This window comes from Barbus barbus (genome assembly GCF_936440315.1).
Source record: "Barbus barbus genome assembly, chromosome: 18".
Classification (NCBI taxonomy): Eukaryota; Metazoa; Chordata; class Actinopteri; order Cypriniformes; family Cyprinidae; genus Barbus; species Barbus barbus.
Window position 1 is genome coordinate 23,910,356 of NC_136746.1, and position 27,980 is coordinate 23,938,335.

The 27,980-nt window shown below is 35.0% G+C and overlaps 1 protein-coding gene across 1 annotated transcript in view; it reads left to right on the top strand.

Moving 5' to 3' along the window:
* Window positions 1-4,749: 4,749 nt before the first annotated feature.
* Window positions 4,750-27,980, top strand: part of LOC306883921 (uncharacterized protein) — a 146,087-nt gene continuing 122,856 nt past the window's right edge. Inside the window, exons 1-9 of the mRNA XM_079439447.1 lie at window positions 4,750-4,870; window positions 6,356-6,480; window positions 8,910-8,981; window positions 10,558-10,657; window positions 19,440-19,563; window positions 19,778-20,053; window positions 20,278-20,358; window positions 22,119-22,238; window positions 22,608-22,670. Of these exons, the coding sequence (XP_079295573.1) occupies window positions 4,869-4,870; window positions 6,356-6,480; window positions 8,910-8,981; window positions 10,558-10,657; window positions 19,440-19,563; window positions 19,778-20,053; window positions 20,278-20,358; window positions 22,119-22,238; window positions 22,608-22,670 (963 nt within the window). The 5' untranslated portion in view covers window positions 4,750-4,868. The remainder of the gene's footprint in view (window positions 4,871-6,355; window positions 6,481-8,909; window positions 8,982-10,557; window positions 10,658-19,439; window positions 19,564-19,777; window positions 20,054-20,277; window positions 20,359-22,118; window positions 22,239-22,607; window positions 22,671-27,980) is intronic.

Genomic DNA, 27,980 nt, shown 5'->3' on the forward strand with positions numbered 1-27,980 from the left:
TGCTTCGCTGATGATTCACTGTTTCGAACTACTCAAATTGCCGCACTATGACATGCAAGGTTAAAATCCAAACTATAAAACTTTCTTGAGTTAAGCTACAACCATACAGTTAATACTGGTTCGCTTATTAGGAAAAAAAACAGCTACTGTGAAAACCACTAACATTTCAAAGGAAGCCTTTGCTAAAATCACGGGACTTGTTTGAAGCACTGATTCAAAACAATAGATTCAAAAGAACATTGCAAAGAATCAGTGTTTCGAATGAATACGGTCAATTTAACATAGGGGAAAAATTAGACTGCATTCATGTCACAAAGCCAATAATGTCGCTGGCTGCATACTTGTTCCTGTGTAAGTTGTTTTTGCTGCTCAGGTATCTGTACTTTATATAAACATGGCATCACTTTACACACTTTGGCACATTCAAACAGTTGCTATAGTGATTAAAGACCAGTGCAAAGTGATCAGGCAGGAGAGCAAGTGGCCACAGGATAATCACCGATATATGATACTGACCATGAGACCTGGGTCCTCATGCAAACTGTGCTGCAAGGAAATGACATGCAACATTGAACGTTTATTGTATCCTCAAGATTCTAATTTATGCATTTAGCACTTACTGTAAATCCAAAGCAATTTACAGTGCATCAACTGTACACTTTTGCTCAGGCCATGTGAATCAAACCCTTGACATTGCTAATGCTATATTCTACCAGCTGACCTATAGGAATGAAACTGATTGCTTATCTCATGAAAATGAACAAGTTTTAAAAATAGTAACTAATAAGCAGTACTGTCACAAGACAGATGTCTATGTCCAACAGCTGCTGGTCGAAATAGCCATGCAGACGTGAGTTCTTAAAAAAAAAAAAAATTCTATCAATTTAAATAATATCTGAGGGGTTCATTTCTCCTAGGATCTTTTAAAATGCACACTCAGCACTGATATATACTCTCATTCCCCTTATAAGAGCACTACAGACTGTATTGTCTAGTCTCAAGGAGACTGATAGGCACCAGGAAATTTCCATTAGCCGTGAGATACGGTGAGATACTGAATCTAATACCCTGATTTCATTTAGTCTCTGGGTCACATTTGCCATCATTTTATCAATCTTATTTGTCCTTTCTACTATAACCAGAGAGGAAAAGCCGGAAGTACACAACAGAGAGCATTATGGACATTTTAAATGGTTTAAATGCAGCATGAACTATATAAGTGAGTCCTAAGTAGCCTACTGCAACCTTCTTTCATTTTGTGAGTCAGATTTTCAAAGTGGCCCGTTTATTATGATATACCTGCTTATATCTGCTTCCCAGAATGTCTCAAACCCAAATTCCCAACCACAAAGTATAATATCCACAATTTAAAATGTACTATTTTGACCTGCATATATGATTTTAAGTCTAAATCTACTAAATTTATTAAAACATAATGTATCTAGTTTGCTCATACAAGTCTAAATATCTCAGTTTTACCAGAAAATCATTAGCTATGTGCTTCATGTGAACTTTTTACATTAATATGTCTGTTGAATTCAGTTTCAATGAATGACTTTGGTTTTCCAAACATTCACAGGCTGCATTTAGTCTTTCTTCTTTTGTATTAGACTTGCCTAAATGGGCATGTGAGCTCACCACTGCAGCAAAGTGAATGAGGTTTTTAGAACCTCTTGTTCTCAGTTGTTTTCAATATCCATTTATTTAGTTTTCACTGGCAAACTGGAGCAACATGAGATACAGGAATAGAGCTATTGTTTGAGAAGCACTTTGGGGAAACAAAGCCTGCGTACAAAATATACAAACCATTTGGCAATAAGAAAGAGTAATATAACCCATACTCCGGGTCATGCATTAAGCTAACAGACATTTCAATAGTGAGAAATATGCAGCAACTGAGGAGAATGTAAATAGTGTGTCTCTTTAACGGCAGGTGCGTTGGAAAAACAGGTGTTCCGTCTGATATTAGTTGATATCATGTGCAGATTGGGATGTTTATTTGCCAGGAAAACAGCCTTCGAGAAAGTTTCTAAATGCGAAGAAGTGAAAGAATACACAAAACGTGCTGTTTGGGAACCAAACGGCATCACCTACTAAAGTGGAGCAGAAGAGGGGTTTGTGTCTTCCTCTGCTATAAGAGAGGAGCTTAAAATCCATGTACTAAGAGTTTGTTTGAAAGTGAATTAATTTCTGTAATCATCAGTCTAGAGATGAACATGATGTCTACTGCTGATAAAACTTGTGTATGAAGATTTAAAGGGGTTACTGGGGGATTATGATAAATCATACATGATTACGCTTTTTAATTTTTAACAGATTCCTTGTTCGTCTTTTTTTTTCTTGTGACTTCTTGGCCCAAATGCTCTTAAGTGAACTTGCTTCGAGAAACCCAAATACAACATAAACAGCAAACCCTTTTTTTTTCAAATATAAAAAGAACTGAAAATGTGTGTGTGTGTGTGTGTGTGTGTGTGTGTGTGTGTGTGTGTGCGCGCATGCGCATTTTTATTAATTTTCATAAATCACATTTTTTATTGTGTTATCATGTTTTTTATTGTGTTGTATTTTTTAGTTATTATTATTATTTAATCAAAACAAGCCAACTGCAGTTTGATTAATATTAATTGGATTAAAAAAATGTTTTTTTTTGCAAATAAACTCTTCATATATATATATATATATATATATATATATATATATATATATATGTTTATATATATTCAAAATAACAATAATAAAAAAGGAAAAAAAGTAATTTATGTAATATATTTTGTAATTAAAACAGAACACAAAAAAGAAGAATTTTTATTTTAACTAAACTCTTTTCCTCAAATTTTTATCACCCTTACAAGGGGAACAGATACAACAGATAGTGATCTTTCATACTGATGCATCTCCACAGGGAAGTTTGATTCTGGGTCAGCATGGGCTGCATGTTTTCTGCATGTTGTTCTAGTGCTAAACTTCCCATCTGCAAGCTTAAGGTGGTTGTTTCTCGTTGGTGGGACATTCTTTAACAGAACACAGGGGACATTATGATGCTATCGTAGCAGAAATACAAGTCTGAAGTGTATCACAGCTGAGAAGTCTCATTGATTCCCTGTCTGAGAAACAGCTGTCCTGAAAGCAGCTGGGTTGGGGGTGCATGGTAATGTGGAGACACACTAATAAGGCCAATACAAATACAATCCTAAAAATGTGTCTCATCATTCATCAGTGTTGAGGGCCTTGTGTAAACACAAAAGTGGTGGTCAGAAGAGTCAGATGGTCAGGTGAGATATTGCAATGTGCTGCAAATCCCTGCTTCAAATGAACAGTGCTTTCAAAAGCAGTAGATTCATATGAAAGCATCCAGAGGAATAAACGTGGACATATAGATAACTCTATATAGACAGTGCTGGAATTCATATCTTGAGTACCACATACCACAAATCTCCTCAACAAATCTCCCATATATTGAAGATTTGTGGTATATATATTGGAGATTTGTAGTGTTAGTTTTATTTCAAAATCAGTGTTGACTCAAATCCTAAGCTTTTTTTGTTGCAAGCATTCTCAATGTCATCTATTCAAATACATTTCATTTTTTATTTTACTTTTATTTAATAATAATTCTATAATGTTTGTATTTTTTAAAAATATGTTATGTATAGAGTGAAACACACAAGATAACAAGTCCAAATGAAACAATGACTATACAAAACTGATAACATGACACAACAGGATTAATAAACCAACACTGTAAAAAAAAAAAAAAGTTGAGCCAACTTTTTTGAGTTCTCTCAACTTATCTTTGTAGGAGATTCTCAACTTTCTGTTGTAATGAACTTAAAACAACAAGTTGAGAAAACAAAAAAAAAAATTTTTTTTTTTTTTTTTTTACAGTGAATAGAAAACCATTCAAAAAGTAAACAGAAAAGAAATTGCATGCAAAAAAAAAAAAAGAAAAGAAAAAGAAAACCATTAAAATCCATAAAAATAGGGCACAATGTACTGTATTAATTTTAAATAATTTTCTGTATTTATAATACAGATAATGGATAATGTCCCAGTAAGCAGTTATTTTACAGAATTATTTCTTACAGTACAAGATACAAAACAAAATATATATAAAAACTATATACACTTAAAAATAAAAGACAAGACTTAACTCAAATACGAAACAAAACCCCCACAAAGTTTTTACATTTAGTTAAAATATTTGTCATCCAAAACATTGGCTAATATTTCCATGTAGCTTATAATGTTTTGTGTTTTGTGCATCACTTTTTAGCTAAATATTTTTAGCTGACTTTTGTAGTATGTGCTACAGTATAAACCCATCCTAGGAAACATTTAATGAATAATATTATAATATTTACATTATAATATAATATTTATATTATTAATAATATAATATTTACTGAAATATATAGCCAAGCAAAACATTTTGGACAATGCAAATTATTTTAATCATTATGCATGCAGCATGCCATCATTTTAAATATATATACAATTGATTCAAAATGTGAAAAACCTAAGCACAAAAAATATAAATTTTTTCCCTTCTTTTTATAGGAAGTTTGTCTTTAAATGTTGACCTCTAATTTGAAGGAAAAGTTAGTTCCCCTGCTATTGGTCAAGTAGCCAGTGTTCCACAGGGAGCCCCTCAGAGAGTGTCCTGTCCGTCCTGATGCGAGCTGCTCTAATGAGTGGGTGGGAGGGTCAGGCAGTGCGACAAATAAGGACACGGTTCCTGCCCGAGCTTTCATTCTCACTTTTATTTGCAAGTGTGCTTTGGACCCACAGCTGCCTAAAATGCGCTAATTAACCAAACAGGATTTGCTTGTGCTGTGTGTTTACGCTGGAATAATAAACTTTCTCAGCAAATGTAAGTAGCCGGTGTTCATCTGTCTCGGTTGCTGTGACTTTGTAGGTGTTTTTGCAGAGTATGTGTGCGGTGTCATTTTTTTAATGATCAAGTTTGATGCCATCTGTGAGTCCTGTGCTGTCGGCGTTCGCGTACTTGACAGAGAGAAAGAGATGTTCAGCATTGCTGATTTATCATCATTCGGCACACAGAGAAATTGCATTAAACGGTAGCTTTTGACCATGTACATGCAAATGAAATATTCGCAACTATGCTTTTTAAAGCACACTAATGAGGCCATGTTGTGTTTTATTGTTGCTTATTGCTTGTCAGTTTGGATGAAGTTTTAAAAATCGATTTTGATTATATTAATAATGATATATTTAATATTAAACAATCTGGTTGAAGTGCACGTGGCGTTTGAGCACCGATATTTATGGATTAATATGCTGATATCAAATATGACTTTGTTTTTATTATATGGTTAGTTGACAACGTGCAGAATAACTTTTCTCATAATCCGAGAAAATTTTAACCACTTCAAGTACACTTGAGTCATGATTTATGAAAAAAAGCATGTTTAAAAGAACAAATATGCCACATAGCACAATTAGACATGCATGTGTAATTAAAGAAAGGCAGAATTTGCTTCCAGCAGTTTTTACAACAAAATGTGTCATTTCTGCTTGATATGAGTTTTCAGATTTTCAGCTTGATTTTTGATCAGAGGGTGAAACTGCAAATATATTTTTTTTGTGGGTGGAAAGTTTTCACTCACTACTTGATATTGTGTAAATTACACCACCCATGTAATAGAATGTTCTATTTACAAAACATAATTTTTTTTTTTAGCCTTAATCAAAAATCGTAGAAAAACACAGCTTTTTATATCGCTTTGTCATTCATTGGAAAGTCAAATGTTGAACTTGAGTTTGAAGTTTACAACAAACCAATATACCACATGTTTATATGCAGAGATGCACTAATGATTGAAGCCCACAAAACTGCATGCGTTTCAAAACTCCATAGCACCAGTGTTTAATTATTTAGCGCAATTTGTTTGCCCTGTTACTTAAGAGCTCAATAACAACAGTCAGCGGTGGGTAACGGATCGTATTGGTTTACAGGAATCTGGCACTGGGTCCCCAGAAGCACCTCATGCTGGAAACTTACTCTGGCCTGGAGTTTATTCTGAGGAGTGATATGTCACACTTGACATTTTGCGTTAAGATGTTTCACCACATAATTGAAGTGCTGGACGGATTTTACAAAACATGATCTATCCCTACATATTGTATAAGATGGCTCATTTTAATTTGATAGACTATACTAGATTATAGGACATTCAATTAATTTTTAAATCAGTTGTTTCAGTAAAACATATTGAAGAGTTACTAAAATGTGAAGTCAATGCAATCAGTCATCATACAGACAGTAACAAGTGGTGTTGCGTTACCCAGAAGAGCATCAAAGAGTTGTAAAAGTGACGTTGTTTTCTATTTCTAGGTTTTCAAGGGGCCCTTTCTCATGTGCCAAAGACGACATGATTCACTGTCTCAGATGGACTGTTTTCCTGTGGGTCGTAAATTCCATACATTTTGCTTCAGGAATGACAGTGAATGAGAGAATAGGTATGTATGCTGTCACCAAAAGGTCTGCACCAAGATGTTTGCTTATTCTTGCCCGCTTACAAAAGGTTTGATTGGAAGCGATTATATCTGTTTGGTTTTTCGAGCCTTGTTCGTTTTCCGTGCAAGAGGTCAATGTTGACTTCACTGCACTGGTGCAGAGCGCCGCTGTCATTGCCTTTAATTAGCGCTCTGTTTAAGCTTTCTTGTTTGGAATCCTTGTATGCAAATGAATTGTTTGATGAAAGACGCTGCGCCCTCCTTTAAGAAGCAGGGACTCTTGCATGGCTATTTGAAATTCCTGCTCGCGAGGATATGGCGTCAAGCCCCTTGACCTGGGTGGCATTAGTCAGAAGCCACCAAGACACATCCGCTCTGGTGTTATGTGTCCGATAGAATTGCTTCATTGGCCCCATTCAGATTAACCTGAGGCGATTAAGGAATATTATTGCACAGTGTAAATGCCCACGAATGAGAGTCCTCCGAACAAGAGGACAGGCAAGCAATATTTTTGCCAGCTGAGTGAATTGCTATCTCCCGTGATCCACTGTGCGAGCGTGACATCCAGGAAGAGATTTAGAGAGGATTTACAGCATGTGTCCCGTCTCCTTAAGAGTTGACAGTTTGCCAGCAGATGTGCTGATTTTTGGAATTTCCTGTTAATGCTGTGTTTTGCGGCTGTGGATGTAGATATGTTTGTGTTTTTGCATTTGTGTCTGTGCGAGCGTCCTTTTTATTTGGGATAATTGTTGTTGGTGAAGCAGAATTCGTCCTTCAGCAATATATGCAAATGTCATGGGAGTGGAGACTGGGGCTTGTTGTTTTACTGGGATCTCAGTAGCTAGTAGGATTTTTATGAAAAAATAATTATTTGTTTCCATCCAGTGTTACAAAAGTATCATTTTTGCTTGATTAGAGTATTCAGATTTTCACCTTGATTTTATTCTTAAAATTTGAACCGTGTTCTCAGGACAAACAGTGTTTTATATAAATATCAGGTTGGGGCAAGTTTTGCTTAAAATGAAGTTTTATACACTTTATTCATTTACTATACTTGTCAACCAAAACAACTATTTGATGTTTTTGGATGTTACATTTTATTTAAATTTTTTTGCTTTTTCATAATTGTTTTACAGCTTTGGTTTTGCTGAAAAGGCTGTAATAGATTGCAACAGTTTGGTTTTGGATGTAAAAATGCCATTCATGTTATCTGTAAGAGAATTGATTTTGAACCAAAATTTCTAAAACGTTAAAGACATAACTACTGTGAATTACAAGGTCGTTAGTTAATGGTACACTATATGCTTTTGCTGTAACCATCAGCCTGTATTAGTATAACTTATTTTTAAAAATAATTGTTTAACAGCTAAATTTCTGGAGGAAAACTACATTACCCATAATTCTACAAAAAATCACCGCCAACCAGAGATTTGAAACAAGCAAGCAAATCATGCCAAAATAACTCTTTAGTGCTCCCTCACTCCCTGGAAGCAATGCGAATTATCTTCCTATGCTCTGAAATTGCTTAAATATGAATATGCATGTTTTGCAAAAATGTAAAATAAATTGTTTCTGTATACATAATCAACATCTTTAAACCAATAGTGCTCCAGGTGATTGCATTTTTCCCCTCATTAAAGCCATATGCAGTTTTACACCTGTTGTCTTTTTGCTTCAAATATATTTTTAATGTTCTGATTCACATTGTAGCTGGATGGTTTGCTTCATGGCTTATAACTCTTTGAATGAAGACTTTCTGGATCAAGGTGCTGGAAAAATTGGACCGGCACAGTTGCATTCTGTTCGCTTGATGTGAAGTGCCACAGTTTCCAGGTTCAAACACTCCATCAGATCCCAAAAGCAACAACAACAAAAAAACTGTTCTAATATACACTCACAGTGTGCTATAGTACTACAGAAAAATCATGATTCTAACCTTTATCTCCTTACCAAAATTTTAGTTAGGCTTACAGTTATTCATGCTTTATGTATAAAAGACTGTAGCATACACCACATATTTTTTAAAAGCTTCGCTTAAAGATGTGCTAAAATTTAATAGTGCTCATAACATTACTCTCATTTGAAAGTGGAGTGGAAGCTTGGACTTGGAAACAGTAGCCTATTTCATACATCACGACTAAACAAATGGATAGGCTGTTTAATGGTAGATTCCCATTGTGACAGCTTATCCACTACAATGAGCTGTATCTTTTTTTCAAGTACAATAGCCTAACTGTTGATATGGCTTTTTTTGTAGCCTAGACTTTAAGGTACATGACTGTACAAAAAATGATTTTCAATACAAACCTACTCTTAGAAATATTCAGTGGAGTAAAAACTGTGACATAGCTGTAGTCTCCTTTATACTGAATAACCTAAAACATTACCAGTTTTTCTTCTTCATTACCACATGATATTCCTCTCCTCTGCAGATCACACGTGTCCGCCCATGAAGTTGGAAGAGAAATGGCATACCAATGTGAACATTCACAGAGAATTCACAGGTACAAACAAAGCATACTGTATATACAAATAGAAATCAGGCACAGCTCATCCTTACGCAGTTCTGTTAAACATCAAACTGGCTGTTTAAAACATCCCTAATGTTGCACGTGGCCGAAGCTGACAGGGCAATATATACAGCTAATTTTCCTGAATGAAATGCCAGTTCTTGCAAGCCATCTAAAGAATACTGTCGGTAAGCTGAGTTTTTAAAACGTGGTTCTGTAAAATACAGTTTCGGAGTGTTTGCTATCTGTTGGCTGCACACAAGAATCACAGTCACTGTGTAAAGTGTAAAAATGGATGTACATTATCAAAAGTTTGGGGCTCGTAAGATTTTTAAAATGTTTTTGAAATAAGTCTCTGATGCTCACCATAGCTGCATTTATTTGATCAAAAAACAGTAATAATACTGTTTTTAAGTGAAATATTACAGTTTAAAATAACTGCTTTGTATATATAAAAATGTATTCCTGTGATGGCAAAGCTGAATTTTTAGCCATTAGTGTCACATCAGAAATCATTCTAATATGCTGTTTTGCTCAAGAAACATTTATCAATGATGAAAACTATGGAAGCATATGTGTAGCTAAACTAAATTTGAAGTGTAATATGCAAAATGGCAATATGTAAAATGGCAATGTATTTCTGATTTAAATTTACATTTTCCCGTTCCATATGTGCAACTTTTAGTGCAAAATGAAAATTCAATTATATCATTTAAATTGGCCATTTTCTACACTAGTTTTAGTCTAATATGCAAATTAAAAACATTTTTAAAGCTTTATAAGTTGTAAAATTAAAATGTATTACCCAAATTGATTACATGTCCAAGCAAAAATATTTTTGCTACATATTATATATGCTACATATTATATATTTCATAAAATAGTTCCTAACGTTTTCCTAAATGTTGCACATGAATAGGAAAATGTAAATTTAAATACAGAAATACATTGTCATTTTGCATATTACATTTCAAACTGAATTTAGCTACACATATGCTTCCATAGAAAACAGTTGTGCTGCTTGAGATTTTTGTGGAAACTGAGATTATTTGATGAATAGGATGTTCAAAAGAACAGCATTTATTTTAAATAGAATATTTTTGTAACATTGCAAATATCTTTACTGTCACTTTTGATCACTTTAAAGGGTTAGTTCACCCAAAAATGAAAGTTCCATGAATGTATGTATGAAGTGTATTAAAAACGGTAAGGCTGAAATCATCTACAAAACAAAGTTTGAACACAGTCTGCACTAATCGCAGAAGTTTAGAATAAGCCCCAAACCAAAATGTTTAAGGATTAACAATAGTGTTGCCTTGCTAATACTAATCATTCCAGATAAAAGACTACAAATGTGTGTTCAACAGTTTTTACGGGACAACATTTGCTGAAAACGTCTTTTAGCCTAAAGCTAGGTGTTGTTACTTTAGCAGAACATGGTAACAGCGCTAAGGTCATGTTTTCAATTCCCAAAATGTTTACACAATGTACTATAAGTTGCTTTGGATAAAAGTGCCTGGTGAATGCATAAATGTAATGTGTGTTTGCCTTTTTCATCTCTTGTTTACAGGGTTTGATTTAGCTGAGAAGTTTCTTCTCAGAAAAGGCACTGTGACGGACAACAGGCTGTTGTTGAGACTGGGAAGTAAACCCTTGTTTAAACCAACAGAGTAAGTTCTGCAAATGTTGATGTGGTTTTGATATTGTGCCATTTATTTCCCACTCGCACATCATTCAGAGGATTGTTTTGTCTGAAAACAATGTTAACCGTGACGGATATGCTGGAAGTTATTGCAGCAAATGTGCATATCCATATGGATGTTTACGTAGTTTGGACATGATCGACGATGTGCAGAATCTTCTAGCATCTGGAGAGCAGAAAGTAGGACAGTTCCTCGCAGAAACGCTGCTGTGATGAGCATATTATGATGGTAGTTTGAATTAATGCCCATATCCACATGTTGTGTGTTTTGGTTGGCCTTTCTGACAGCTTCTTGTATAAATCTCTGGACGGGAAAGAGCGCAGGTTGCCTCTCTGAACAACTGCGTTATCTGAGCCGATCGCATGAGTTTACACCACTTAAGATTTGAAAATATGCCAAGCTGTTATTGGGTTTCTGCGACGCAAACCGATGTTTTCTCATGGTGTAAGCTTGTTTTCACTTCAACCGATACCCGGTAGAAAACTCCGGAGATGTCTTGTACGCTTTTAATGGTGTGTTGACATGGAATGACCCAGATATCACGAGCTTGCTGAGATAATTCCCCTCGCATTGGCTAATAAGGATAAACTGTGAGGTGAGCCGTGAGACATGTTGAATAATTTGGACAGAATTAATTTGCAGACTGTGGGTAGTGGGCTCGACCAAGGAGAAAGAGAGGTGACTGTAATGGAGTACCGCCTAGAAGAGAAATCAAACAGTAATGGGGAATCATGTCCTGTATATTAATTGCCTTAAAATGAATTTAATAGCTCAAGGGTGACACCAAGTTCAAAGAAGGCTTCTGTGTTAGTTAGACTTTTCAGGTATGTTTAATATACGTATAACAGCCCTGGACATGTAGAGTTATGTAGGCTGCGTTCCGTCAAGGTCAGCTGTCCAAACCGCGTGAACCCACAGCATATTCATGAGTCCAAAGAACTCAAATTGATGCTAAAAAGAACTCTTTTGTATTTTGCTGAAAAGCTGGTGGGATTGTGGCAAGTTCCAGACTAAGTTGGAGGTGGGAAGAGTTGAAATTCCCCACTTCCGACCTCAAAGCGTTCCAGTCGGTCGTACGTCACGGTAAAACGTAAACAAAATAGGGTGGCGGCTTGACTTATGATAATTATGACAAACATAAAAGCGTGGTGTTTGCACTATAAACATCTGACAAAAAGTAAAAAAATAAATAAAAATATCCACGCCTAGGTCTTGGGTTTGATTACCAGGAAATGCATGAACTGAACGTTTAAACGTTTAATGCAGTGCAAGTCTGCAAATAAAAGCGTGCTGAATGCATAAATGCAAATTACAGTGAACACAATACTTTCTCGGAAGAAACGGGATGTTTACACTTTTTGTTTTGATTGTGATGCTGTGAACATGACTATTTCATATTTTTTAACCATAAATATTTTTTCTGAATGATTAATTTTTTTTTTTTTCCATAACATTTTTTTCCCTCAATGAATAGTGCTTTTTTTTTTTTTTTTTTTTTTTTTTTTTTTTTTCTTCATTGTCTTGGAAATTACATCAAATTATGCTCACATGATCTAATTAAGTCAGGGTTGATTATTCTGCCCCTTTTTTTTTTTCAAAGTCTGTTGTTGAGCTTCATTCCCATGGTTATTTTCGAGTTGGAATTAGGAGAATTCAGAGTTGTCTGGAACTCCACTTTATTTTCAGGTTTTTTTTTTTTTTTTTTTTTATCATTACTTTTTTTTTAGCAAGACCATATGGACAGTGGCACCAAAAAGTACAGTATTTGGGGACAATGTATCAAACATTTAAGAAATACAGCACAGGCACATTTCACAAGCAAAATGTAAATGTTGTAAACATTTGTAAAAGGCAGACACATTTTTATAATTAATAAACTAAATTACAATCTATTGAACATTTGAGGGTTTGGGGTCAAACCAATAAAATAAAAATAATTGTAAAATATAAAAAAAAAAAAAAAAAAAAAAAAAAAAAAATATATATATATATATATATATAAGGAAATCATTCAAAATATGCTGATTTGGTTCTCAAGCAACTTTTCTTATTATAATCAATGTTGAAAAGAAAATTGTGAAAACCATGATGCATTTTTCAGGATTCTTTAAATGGGACATTCCAAAGAGCAGCATTTATTTGGAATGGAAATCCTTTGTGACATTAAACTGTAAATGTCTTTGTCACATTTGATTGATTAAATGTCTTTGTTGAATAAAAGTATTAATTGATTTAAACATGAGTTATTTTTACCCTTTTCTGTGATTTAAAATCACTGTACCACACAGCATCTCATTACTTATTGCTTTAAGATGCAAAGCATTTGGACACTTTCAGTATGTTCCTAGTTAATGTGATGTGCTACATCTGTGTAAACTTGAGGAGAATCGACTACATAAATCCATTTAAAATGTCCCTGGGACCAGTTAGTTAAATGTAATCACCAGTAGAGGTTCTGGGAAAAGGTCTGGCGTAATTTGTTTTTTTGCGAATGCCGCTTGGTTTGATAATTTTTTATCTAAAACAATAAGATGAATCCATTTTTAAGTGTCTAAGATTTCAGGGCAGAACATTGCGCAATAAACCAGTACATTGTTTAACATTTGTAGCTCATTTGTTCCTTTGTATTTCATCACAGTCTTTAGCTCAATCTAACTGATTATTCTCTGTGGTTTCAAGCACACCTGCTGGTTTGGCCGTAGAGATTTAGCACCCAGTGGACGTCTTTTGTGTACCTCCACGCATTTCACCAGTGAAAAATAACACCCAGTCATCTGCAGAGGGAAAGGGGGGATATATTTAGCGTTTTTTTTTATACAACTGTAAACACACTGTTTGCTCCCGGGACCCTGATGGAGTCATGGGTCAGATGTTTTGCGATCTGTTGCTCTATCTGTCGCTTGGTGGTCAGCGACCTGCTGTGGGGCCTTCTATCTGCTGCTCAGACCTGCCATCAGGGACCAACTGTGAGTCTCCTTGGCTGGAGGTGGAGTGCAGTTCTGAGGGATGAGAATGCCAAGTTGTCTACCCGGACCCCCATACAGACACACACACCCACCACCAGACCTCAATTAAGCTGAACTCTGACAGGTGATGGCGTTAGTCAGCTGGATGTGTCAGGGGGTGGAGAAGGGGGTCAAAGAGCCCCCGGAAAACAAACTCCAAACATCTCTCACTTTACTCGCAGGAAATGCAGCCGGGCCCCGTCGTCCAGTTGATACGGTCACATGGAAAGAGAAGGCTCCACTCCTCCAGACTATTTTTCCATTAGTTGTTTCACAGATGACTCTGCTAAGATGTACTAATTGCATGTTTGGTATTTGTTTTTATGAGAGGCAAGGGGCGTGGGAACTGGGAATGATCTGAAAAGCGTTGGGGAAAGCACAATATAAAGCTTATGAATTTTGCTCATGAATATTAATTATGTGATTTAATGTTTGCCGGTAGTCCTGACTTAGTTGTTGAAAGGAAGATGTTGATAAACAGGCACGACCCATAGTATGCTTACCGCACGTTTGTTCACTTCACTGCTTAAATGTTGCCATTTCTATGTGGCAAAGTACATATTTCTTTTTTTCTTTTTTTGACTAGGGGCAAAATGAAACTCTTTTGGCACAAAACCACCAAACACAATTGCAGTCAGTTTGTTTGACCAATATGAAACAAAATAATGCTGGTTCAACTAAATGTTTAAGTTTGGGGTAGAATTTTCTGTTTGTATCCTTTGACTGTGCATGTGGGATGTTTTATTTTAGTTTTCTATTTATTGTTTGCATTACTGTGTAGTGCCACGAAGTGCACACATTTCATATTTGACTATCATTTCGTTTTATTTACATGTTTTATTACATTTTAATGTATAATATAACATATATAATGTAATATGTTTTTATATAGGCATAAAATATATTTTTCCCAAAGTGTGGTGGGGATAAACTTTATAATATAAGTTTATCACCACCACACTTTGGGAAAAATATATTTTATGCCTATATTTTTCTCAAAAATATATTAGATTATATTATATTTAATGGGGGGGCAAGCCTTTATTAAATATTGTATTTTATACATGCATTCGTGCATACAGTCCCCTCCATAAGTATTGGAACAGTAAAGACAAAATTGCTCTGTTGGCTGTGGAATCAAGACATTTGCAAATATGATTAAAAGATGAAAATTAGACAAAACTACAGAATATCACATTTTATTATTAGCCATTTCAATACATGTTTTAGCAAATAAAAAGAACAGCACTTTTAGAGTTCATCCCACTCATTGATGTGAGCATAAGTATTGGGACAGTTGAACATAAGGCAGATATAAAAGATTAAAAGCTATTATTTAGTTGCAGATCCCTTGCGCACAATCACACAGTGAGTCTGTGACCCATAGACATCACCAGACTCTTGGTCTCATCCTTTGAAATACTTTTCCCAGCCTTTAATTCAGCCAATTCCAATTGTTGCTTGTTTTGGGGAGTTTCTGCCTTTACTCTCCTCTTCAGCTGGTGAACTTCATGTTCAATCGGATTTAAATCTGGAGATTTACTTGGGCAATCTAAGACTTTCCATTTCTTTGCCTTTGTAAATTCCTTGACTGAACTGGCAGGGTGTTTCGGGTCATTGTCCTGATGCAATATGAAGCACTTCCCAATGAATCTGGTGGCATTTATTTGAATGTTGGTGCAAGATGGTTTTGTACCCTTCCAAATTCATTCTGCTACTGTCATCATACATTAAGTCATCAGTAAAGTTGAGAGGCCCTGTTCCAGAGGCAGCCATGCATGCCCATGCCATGACACCACCTCCACCATGCTTTACAGATGAGGCTGTATGCTTGGGATCATTTGCAGTTCCCTTTTTTACTCCACATGTTTGCTTTCCCATTACTTAACCCTTGTGCATCAATAAAAAAAAAAGTTACACTTGGTTCCATAGTGGACAAAAATGTCCATGTCATAAAAATTGGAAGTTTGGGAGCAGAGACTTAAGTGTGGTCTCATTTTAAAGAAGACCCATGGCAGATTATTGTTGTAGTACAAAAAGTTTAAAAAGTGAAACAAAAAAAAAGTTATACAGGTTTAAGTTTATGAAAATGATTTATGAACAATATTTTGTTATTTTATGAATATTTTATGTATGAAATATGTTGAACTCTAAACCTGCTAGAAAATCAAAGCCATAAATCTAAACAAGTTGTGTTTCACATTTGAGGTTGATATCTAAAAAAAATGAGCTTTCAGTAAAATTTTGTTTGGGCGCAGTACCAAATTTTCCCCATTAGATGCCAGCAAAACTCTGCTGCTGCACACAGTGCTTGGATTTGTGTTTTTCTTTCTCAAATATTACAAGCACACACACTCAATTTTTTTTATGACACACATACAGACCACACTCTGACATCTATACCAACACACCTACACAATTATAGCTGCATTATTTATCCAACTGGCTCTATAATACGCAGAAGCAGAAAACAGGAATAAAGCGAGTATTTGCTTTATAGACCCTTTATAGACCGAACCTGAAAAAATTGCACCATCTGGTAAAAAATAGTAAAAAATAATCAATTTGAAGCCTTGCCAACAGAATGAAAGCCTATTAACAAAACTGGCATAATTTTACAGTTAAACGGCACTGCGATTAAAAATAGCAGTTTTAATGGGTTTCAATGGGAACATTTTTGTCCTTAATAAAAAAATACAAAAATCATTAATTTTTGTATTTTTTGTACGGAGGGTAAAATAGATTTTTAAAATAGAATAGAAAAGGAAGTGAGGGTGAAATATTAAAATTCCAATAAAATAAACACCTGAGCCAAAATGTATGCAGTTGGCATTAACACAGGCACACTTATAACAAAAAACAAAACTGAAATGGACAAAAATGTCCATAAGGTCGCACAAGGGTTAAATAAAGGTTCGTCTTTGTCTCATCGGTCCATAAACACAGTTCCAAAACTCTTCTGGGTCACCTTTGTGCTTTTTTGCAAACTCTAATCTTGCCTTTCTATTTTTGGTGCTGGTCAGAGGTTTGCATCTTGCTGTGTAGCATCTGTAATTCTGTGTCAAAGTCTCCTGAGGACAGTAGATTGTCAGAGCATCACCCCAGCTTTCTGGAAGTTGTTGGTGATTTTACAGACACGTCTTTTAGGATTCATTTTCACAGCTTTTATGATTTGTCTGTCATCAACTACTGTTGTTTTCTCAGGCGATCAGGTCGTTGTTGGTTGCTGGTGTCGCTGGTGGTTTCCAAACTCTTGATTTCTCCATGCCCTTTGTTTTTGCTAGAGCTCTAATTGACTTGCTCTTTTCTTTTAGCATCCAAATTGCTTGCTTTTCTCTCAAAGTCAGCTCCCTCATCTTCATCCTGGTTTGTGTGTGTCATCATTGAATGCAAGATTCAGAATACAGAAGTAATGGATATAACTGATACAACACATTCCCTGCTTTTAATATCTGAAGAATTAATGCAACAGGACACAGCTGATCACTTAGAAAGACCTGTGAGGCAACTGCTCCAATACTTATGCTCACATCAGATAGAGGGATGAAACTCTAAAAGTGCTGAACTTCTTAGCTGGTAAAACATCTGTGTTGAATCACCCAATAATAAAATGTGACATTCTGTAGTTTTGTCTGATATTCATCTTTTAATCATATTTGTAAATGTCTTGACTCCACAGCCAACAGAGCAATTTTGTCTTTACTGTTCCAATACGTTTGGAGGGCACTGTACATACATGCATACATATATACTAAATGTATATAATATATAATGTAATATAGTCTAATATAATATGCATGGGGGAACTTTTTTTTAGCAGTTGGTTTTTTGCTTGTTAATCTGCATGTTCAGAGATTAGTTCAATATGGGCTGCATTAGAGTGTTACATCCCATCATATTTGGCATATGGCCTCTGATGTCCCTATTTAATAGCTCAGTGATGAAGTGAATTGATGTCACGTTGCCCAGGTTGGTGCGCTCCGAAACACTGCACTCACTTATGAGGTCTCACTCGGCACAAGTCCATTCCACCGGCTGGCCATATCAAGTCTAATTTAGGGTTGCATTCATAAAATTAATTACTCAGCAATTCCGAAAAAGTCTTTATTCTCTCATTTTGAACCTATTATTGCCTCCTTCCTTATCTAGGTAAATGCTAGATTGAATTTTTATGGAATTCTCAAACTGTTCCAAGAAGTCTTTCTTTCTTCTGTGGAATGCAGAGGAGATGCTTTAAGAATATTCTTTCATTGAATGAAGATGCCATATTTTCTAAAGCCATGTGATATTTTTTGAGAAACCCTCTGAAGTTTAAGGCATTATTCACTGAAGATTCTCACATCTACTGAAGTTCTGAAACTTTATTCATGCTTCCACACATCTTCCTTTGTGTTCCACTGTATCTTGAGGGTGAAGAAGTGTTGACTTGAGCGATATTTTGAGTAGATTACAAAATTACAAAGTTTTAGTAATATTCCGGCCATTGTCCTTTAATACATCTGTACTAGTTTCCCATAAGCCTCTCTCCTGTGTCTTCATCTTATCCAAAAGCATTTGCTCTTGCCAGCATGTAAAGTATATATCATTTTAATAATGTGCATTTTCCCCACTGTGCCTGTGAAAGCAGGAGACATGCAGACGTGCCTAGAGAGAATAGAGAATGATCGATTTGAGAAGAAATTCATTGTCATCCTGTCTCTTGCAAGTCTGATCTCTCTCTCTTTCTCTCTTCTGTCCTTTTAAAGTATTCATACATGAGATTTTCCCATTGTCAGTTTTTCTGATTGTGCTTGATGAAGTGCTAGTAAATATACCAAATAGCGTGTGAAAGAACGGGAAATGAGAGTAATTCTTTCTGCAACACTTACAGTGTTATGAGATTCACTCAAAAAGGTAATATTACTCTTTCAACAATTTTAATAACCGAATGTAAGCTTTAAATGTTTTTTAGCATTCTTTCTTGTACCATGAGTTTGCTTCAAGTCACAGCTACAGTGTTTCGTTCAGAAGAGTGAAAACATCTCAGTGGTTTCAAACAATAGACCAACAGACAGAATGATCACAGTTTATGAAAGGACACATTAACAGTGTTTTCTGTTAAATTCATCTGATAAATCTTACAGGCAAGACTAAAGAGAAAAATGCAGAGGAGAACATTGATGCTAATGCACTTGGCTTATTGAAGCTTTGAGTCGAAGTGAAATTAGCACTTTACTGCTGAACTAGTAATTAAACGCTTTCTAGAACATTCTTGTTCTGTGGCATTAGAACGTCTGATTGTTACGGAGTCATTTTGTTTGGACCGTTCAAAAGCAATTCACTTATTCATTTACTGTCATTCATTTCTTTCTACCATTTAAATAATTTGGGTCAGTTAGATTTTTTTTTTTATTAGTACTTTTAAGCATTAACCCTACTTTATTTATCAAGGATTCCTAAAAAAATGCATTTCAATTTCTACAAAATTATTAAACAGCACAGCAGTTTTCAACTTTCTTGAGCAGCAAATCAGCATATTAGAGTGATTTCTGAAGGATCATGTGACACTGAAGACTACAGTAAAGATGCTGAAAATTCAGCTTTGCATTACAGGAATAAATTCAATTTTTGAATATATTTAAAAAGCTTTTACTGTGACTTAAATGCAGCCTTAATTGGTAAATGGTCATATTTGTTGTTGTGTTCTACTTTTTGTTTTGATAAACTTTAATTGTAGATGTTATTGTTGTCTCTTTTTTTTAAAGATCTGTGTTCCCAAATGGACTTTCTCATGAGTACTCCATTATTGCCACGTTCCGGCTCAGAAAAACCACAAAGAAAGATCGCTGGTTTGTTCTGCAGATCTTTGACAAAAGTGGAGATACACAGGTATGTGAAAAATCCAAGATTTTATTTAGATCTACAAAATAGACATTGATCAATTAGAGTATGTTCAAAACCAATAACTCCTGCAAGACTGGCAAAATGATCATTATATAAATGGCACTCTTTTGTACACTGCAGTCGCTTCAGACTTCAGTCTGCTTATCTCATTAACTTAATGAGCCACTAATGTTCATCCCTTCTTCTCTCCTTCATTTAGGTGTCATTAATTGTGGATGGAGCTAAAAAAACAGTCGAGTTCTTGGCTCAGGGTTTTCTGAAAAACAGCCTCCTGTACGTGTTCAAGAACCGAGACCTGCATGCCCTCTTCGATCGACAGTTTCACAAGCTAGGTGTGTCTGTCGAGAGCAATGCTGTCTCCATCTACCTGGACTGCAAATTGATTGAGCGTCAGGTGACCGCTGAAAGGTCTGGCATGAACGTGAGCGGACGCACATTCATCACCACTCGAGTGGAGGATGGACGTCCAGTGGATGTGAGTTGTTGACGGAGGTTCTCATCACTTGCTAAATCTGAATATGAATGCAAAGATTAGCACTTTTAGTGATTGTTAAAGCTCCACTTATAGTTTGAGGGAACTTCACTGACTTCATGTCTGAACCTGATGCAGGTCAAAGTTGAATGTTTTGCTGCAAATTTGTCAGATTGATTTGTCCGCTATGTGTGTTCATGCCCATAAATGTCAATTTACCTTCACAGATTGAACTTCAGGAGATTCTGATCTTCTGTGATGCTAGAATAGCCGACCTGGACAGATGCTGTGATTCTCCTGGAGTTACGGTAGGATGTTCGGGTTTATGGTGCAGCAGTGTTAATAATGCAGACTCGATGATCCTTCCTAAACGACTGTAAACTCAGCCCATAATTTTGCACTAAAATTAGGGGCTTGACATACAGTATTCATCAAATAAAATCAGTCCAGTCACATTTCAGCACTGCTTACTGAATAACATTAATTATCCAGATCTGTCTCTTTGCATTTTGTCTTTTGTTGTGGTAGTGTGGTCTAGTTAGTTTTAAAAGAGTTCTAAAATCAAGTGAGCCGCATTGCTGCCTACTGCTTACATAGACAACTGCCTCATAGGGGCTCATGAGTGACCGATCTGGATGCTCTACTTAGGCAGCAACCATGTGTGTCATACTCCTGACACAACTGAACAATTACAAACTCAATTCACAGTTGATTTTGATTTAATTTATTGTTTACATATTACTAAGCTGATGATCATATATAATAAGCGTGTAAGCATAAAACTACAAAGTGCACAGAAATTGGGTGTAATAGTCAATTTTTAATTATTCAGGTTCACAAAAGAACACAAAGTAGTCTATTTGCATTATATTCCATATTTTCTTAAGCCACAAGATAGTTTTGTTTGAGAAGCAGACTTAAGTTTAAGGCATTTACTGAAAATCTTTCAGTATTAAGTGAATTATTTATAATCATCTTTCTCTTGTTTAACCTACCATTTTCCATTGTTTTTCACTAATCTCATTGCCATGCATTTTGGGATTTCCTTCTCTGAGAAAGATATACATGCAATTCTGCATTAGAATTTGGCCTAAAAAAAGATATTCTGCCTTTTGAAACAATCTTAAAATGCCGTCCACAAAGGCAAAGATGTAGGTTTTGGGACAGAGCCATAGTGATTTCCATGTATTGTTCTTGGACCGATCGTTTCCACTGTGGACAAAACCCTTGAGGGCATCCTTTTAGCTTGAGTTGCTCCAGTCGATCATTTCTGATTAATTAAAGGCAACATTCTGTCTTAAACGATTGGATTAGGGAAAATCCACATCCCTGTTCAATGCTGTAATTGGTACATGGTCTTTAGAGTTGTGCGCTAATCCCCCCTCTCAGCATTTGGGATAATGTTTCCTTAGTGTTTTCCACATGGAAGTGGAATGGTCCAAGTGGCCAGTGGGGCCGGTCCTGTAATTAGGCAACACAGATGATTGCCTAGAGCACCAGCTTTCGAGGGGCCACAGTTTACTGAGCTAATAAAAATTAGGATTACAGTTTTGATTCCTATTAACAATTCAGGTGACTCAATGACTCAATTAAAAAGTCTTGTGTAACTGAAGAAATTTAAGAAAAAAACAACAAAATCAGTTAGTACTTAGTACTAAGAAGTACTTAGCACTTAATAAATGCAGCCTTGCTGAATCCAAACTTTTGAACAGTAGTGTATTTGTGCAATTCTAGACAGACTTTTAAATTAATTTTCTTTCAAAACATTTTACTTGAAGATGCTACAAATACTGCTCCCAAAGTCGTCAAAATTGAGCTCTAATGCTGTAAAAAAAAATTGCCCACATATTTGAACATATATGACTTTACTGAACCAAATGATAAATTGTATGTAGCTCAGTTTGCCAGATTTATGCATTTCACAAGAAGATGCATGTATGCATGCATAATGTAGAAAATCCCCCTAAATCCCATCTTCATGCAATTCAAAGTGGATAATTGATTATCTTGGTCTACATTTGAATAATTTAACACTAATCCATTTTTTTATTTTGTTTAATCTAACCAGTGTGAACCTGTAGTGACCCACAACCCCACAGCGGCCCCACTGGTCACAGGATACCTCCACAGAATGCTGTCCATGCCAGCCCAGCTGCCCAGCGACCGATGCCACTGTCCCGCTCTGAAGGTAAAGTTAAACCATGAAAGCATTCTATAAATGAGCGAGTTAGTGCTCCACAATGGATCCTGAGGTAATGCCGCATATAAAATGAATGACCAATTAAAGCACATTTATGCCAGTCCTTATACCTGGATGACAGCCAGAGGCAGAAATAAAAGCTTATTAGAAGCAATTTAGCACAAATAAGGGGGTGTTTGGGCACAGACATGCACTTCATCAGCGGGGGATGTTCAGCTAATCTCTTCTGAAGTACAAAGAGCCAGAGTTCAGGCTAGGACTCCTCTTTGAATTTTGATCACAGCGTTTTAGACCTGATACAGGGAAGCCGATTTAGCATATTAACATTGCATAATGTGACTTATGTGTATTTGAAAGGGGGATCAAGGGCTTCCGGGTTTGGCAGGACATTCTGGACAAAAGGGAGATAAAGGAGAAATGGTAAGGAATGGGGTTTTATCAACATCACACATTGATTTTTTTTTTCTTCCTTTAATAACACAAAATTGCTTAGCTCTTTGTTCAGTGACATTTAATATATTTTTCTTTTAAAAGACATGACAGAGTGCATGTGCATTACAACTTAAAATCTCTGGTTTTCAGTGCAGGTTTCTAAAATTGCTTTATGGCAGTTTTCTTCTCATGATTCATTTAATAACATTAAATATTCACCTATATATAATTTGTAGTAGGCTTTAGTGGGGGGGTTTTATCGCAACATATTTAATGTGATTTTTGGCTTCTCTGTAAAGTGTGAAGTATCTTTGCAGTAAATAGCCATGTTCTCTCCCTTGTGTTTCATTGAGATTTGAGCCACTGCAAGAATGATTGGAATCCATACAAATGAACAGCTGATGATATGTTTGTTCAGGACAAATGGTCTTTAAGGTCATTTGCCTAATTAGTTTGTTGTGTTTTGGAATAGAGACGTTTCTTGACAAGTACCACTTGCTTAGTTTGGGGTAGAATCTTAGAATACTATTTGAGAACAAGCAGCCAATAAAGTGTACTCCTATAGGACCAACTTCTGAGGAATTTAGCTTTACTTTCTACATAATTAATACAGCTGCTGCCAAAAAAATAGTTTTTTTTTTTTTAGAAATCCGGTAGGAAATGAGACTATGGTTATTGTATTCATCTTTCAAGTTATACTGCACAACAGATGCATTACTGTAAACAATGTTGCAACTAGAATTGTAGATTATGCACATGAAATTGATTGTGTTGTTGCATTTTGTGCCATCTTCTGCTTCAGATGTCACCCTTTTCAGTGATAGATTCCTCTGAAAACGACTGTTCAATGTCAAACTAAATGTCTTACATTCATTTGTTGACCTCAAATATGATGCAGTATTTTCTCAATCTAATAGAATACAGAAGAGGTAATTACTTTTGGAACGTGACATTTTGTTATTAGCACGTATTGAATTAATAATGCATTTCCAAGACATTGTATGAGTGCTATGAATGAAACATTTTAATAGAGGTCTGCTGAAGGTTAAAGTGATTTTATTGTTTCGTAGGTGCCTCTGGGTTTGATAAAATCATTGTTTGGGCTACTGGAATCTCAAGTATTGTTACAGTAGACAGGCTAGATAATTGGCTAATTCAGCATTTCATGACACTCAAGGCTATTGTTTTCTTTCTTTGTGGCTCACTATAGATGTTCATCCTCAGGTTCTCAAATTGTCATGGCTGGAATTCTACACAGCTCCCGTGGACAATCCCATGGGATATTCTAGGATCTGGTTTAACACTTGTCGGAGAATCAAATCTCCATTTGCAGTAGTTTAAAGTCAATAGGTCGTCACAGGGAATTTTGTCTTCCATTGTGCTATTTTAGAATGAACATTCTTACGTATCTGTCTTCTGACATTTGTCTTGTCACAGTAGAGCGGTTATTAATCAGAGCTTGGTGTCAGAACTGTCTGGACACACTTAATTTGTTGCCCATGTAAGTGATAGTATTAGGCAAAAGGGACATTCTCATTCTAGAAAGCATTTTATTGGACAAAGAAACTATAAAGGCTGCTGTGGACAAGTCATTTTTTATCTGGTAAAAGCTTATTTTTTAAAATTTTAGGGGTATTTTGACTATGTGAGGGACTCATTTTGATGACATTTTCACATCTAAAATCAAATATTTTTGCGTATTTGTTTATGGACACAATAAGCCGCTTAGTCTGGCCTCAGAGCCCACAGATATGGAGTAAAAGACAAAACTTTGATTTTTTTTTAATTACACAGGGTCTTTTTGAGGTTTATTTTGTTAGTTTTTGTCATCTAAAATAAATTATTATTGCATTTTTATCTTCTGACTGTTGTCTTGCTGTTCATTATTCAATGTTCACTGCCAAAACAGTCTGGACACTTAATTTGTTGTCCATATTGGTACTCGATCTGGTTGTAAGGCTTTTCTGAATGTTTACTGTGATTAAACCGCAATGAAAATGATGACTCCATGAAAGTTTGTTGATATAATTAGTCTACCATTTACTAGTCGTTTACTCACAGGCCTTAAACTCATTTAACACAAGATTAAGTGGGCGTTAAGTTTTGTAAACAGATTAAAATGAATTTAATTCCAAGCTCATTTTAACAACTTATTTTTCACTTTAAGAACCCATACAATCGTTGACAAATGCCTTTTTCTTTCCTGTCACATTTCCTGTTGATATACTATAGTCAGTAGCTTTTGTTTAGTAGCAAACCATTTGCTATTTGCTAATGCTAGCCAGTTTCAGATGTAATGGGGAGCGACAGTCTCATTCTAGAAAGCAGTTTATTGGATAAATATTTGTTTCGGTCCCTCTAAAGTCCATTTTATTTTACTTTTGTTTTTTGCGTATCCACGTTTTTGTCATCTTTCAGTAGTATGCTGGAATATCATTGGCCTCAGAGCTAATAAACATGAACTAAAAGCCACAAAACTTTTTTACATGGCTTCTTTATGTAGATGAAAGCTGTGGTTACATAAGCCTATTGTGTGCATTTGCCACATTTACTTTAAACTCGTAATACAAAAGCTCATGAGAATCTAAGCCCCATGTTTCTGACGTTACGCTTAAGCCAGAAGGCTCATATCCAGCATTGAGAGAAGAATCTGACCCACATTTCTGCTATGTGGGAATTCATGAATGTTGGAAACTGAAAACGCATTACAGATAAACGAAGCACATGCATTTTACGGCTGGTGGTATATTCGGAGTCTCCCGCTGGTTCTGTTCTGTTATTGAGTGTTATGTTGGCAATGTAATTTGTCGGCGACACACCATTCTTAGTGATTTTTTTATTTTATTTTTTTTTGGAAGAAAAGAAATGCAAAGTTATAGAGGCAGGGTGGATGGGAGAGTCATGCATATGTTTTAAAGCACAGGCTTTATTTACTGTAGCACAGTGAATGGAAAAGGGGGAAAATAAAATCTTATATTTATAGACTGCATGCAAAACTTATTTACTTAAAGTGTCTATCTTTAAATTGCCTGATAGTATTTCTTACTATATTGAGTTGCTTGCCTTGTACTGCATCTTGTGTGCTAAAGGGTCTGTATTTATCTGCATTATTATTATTTATTTTATTTTATTTGCACTCCAAATGGATTGTATGATGCACTCTCTGGCAGTTATATATTATTTTATAAAGTATGTCATTAAATATGATTTTTTTTTTATAATAACGTTTTATATTATAATATACTATTATTATTAATATATAGTTTTTTTTAAATAAATCATTCACGATTCTCATGGTTACCTTGAATTTGCATGCATAATGTATGCTTCAACTTTAACCAGTTTTAAACAATTGTTTAAACTATGTATTTTAACCTAATTATATTAATTGAAATGAGATTAAATGAAACACGAGCTGTATAAATCAGCCCAATAGCTTAATAATGTTGTAATTCAAGTGCAATTTCAAAACGTGGTCACGCTAGCCAGGTGTTTTAAAGGAACACATTTGTTCATTTGTTCTTTTCATTTTCCGTCGGTCTTAGTGCACAATGTAACTACAGAAGACTCAAGCTTTAAATAGGAAAATTATCTAAATTCTTTTGTCATTTTTGAGCGAGATGCTAATAGTCTAATCCACTTCAATGATCTATGCTAAGCTAAGCTAAAAGTGCTACCGCCAAACCCGGAGATCGGCTGAACGGATTCAAAAACGGTAAAACTCAACTGTTTAACTCTTGGGGAGTTGTAAAATGAGCCTATTTCCAAAAAAAGTGGAGTGTTCCTTTAATAGAAAAATTAGTGGTGTGAATTATATTTGAAACAGAAAGAGAGTCATAGTCTTTGACCGTGAACATGGTCACCTTTTAACCCCAAAAGAGAAAGCGAGTATAAAATGCTGCCAGTTTGCAAGGGTGCAACCATTACTGCGTTCTGAGCTATTAAGCTCACAGAATGTCACTCAAAGGTTAATTGCAGTGACCTACACAAGAACCCTTTTTGTGGATCACTTCGAACGTGTCTCGTGAAAGAGTTTTTACCCAGCGATGAAAATTGCCAGTCTCAATCGTGTTTCATGGATTGAGTGAAGTGGGATTAATCGCATGAGGCGTTCTGTTCAGAGTGAACCAGCATTTCTAGATCCTCAATACTAGCCAATGCACAACACGTCCAAAATGCAATTACCTGGGCTGGTTTTGTTGTTATGGAGATGTACTTTCTAACCACACTGCCTCCCTAAGAGCTCGCTTTCTCTCCTTGTAATCCAATATTCATCTAGAAACCAAAATGACATGAGTGATTTTTGGGCAGCAAACCTGAATTCAGGAACAACCGGCATGCCTGAATTATTCATGAACTGGAGTAGTTGTTTTAATGGCCTCACAATTCATTAAATCATACTCCTGTATTATTCTTTGTAAACTGATTAAAATCTAGAGAGTTTCAAGGTTGTTTTTAGGTGAAAGTGACAGCGTGGGTCTGGTTTGATTGATAGACCCCATGTCTTAATAATAAAATAGGAAGTTGTTTTTGATATTATAAAAATGTATATTGTTATTTTATATTAGTTCTCCCCTTCACACAGTGAAATATTTCCACTGTTTAATAATATATATTTTTTTCAGTGATTTAAGTTATGCAATTTTATATTTAAGAAAATAATTATGTGAGTGCTGTTATAATGAATATTCTTTTTCTTTCTTTCTTTCTTTCTTTCTTTCTTTCTTTCTTTCTTTCTTTCTTTCTTTCTTTCTTTCTTTCTTTCTTTCTTTCTTTCTTTCTGTATATTTAAATAAATAAAACAAACTAATAAATAAAATCATAGTTTATTTAAGTTGGCATATTGTTTCTTTATTTTAGTTATAAATATAATCATAATTAAATATTTGAACTATGGCTTATTTGTTAGTTTATGATTTTTATTTATTAAACTAAATAAATAAAAACGAATATAAAAACTAAAATCAATAATAAAAACTATTATATAATTTAGTAGTGTAGGATTTTTTTAATATAAATTAAAACAACTAAACTAATATAAATTAAAAAAATCTAAATAATATACAGACTAAAATAAAAAAACAAAAACAAATATACACTAATATGCAAACTAAAATAATTACATGTACAATACATGAACTGTGGCTTTATTTATTAGTTTTAGTTTGCATATTATTTTGTATTTGTTTATTATTTTTATTCATTTTAGTTTGTATATTGTGTTTATTTTTAGTTTGTTTTATTTAATTTATTTAATAAATAAAATCATAAACTACTAAATATCATAGTGTTATTTGT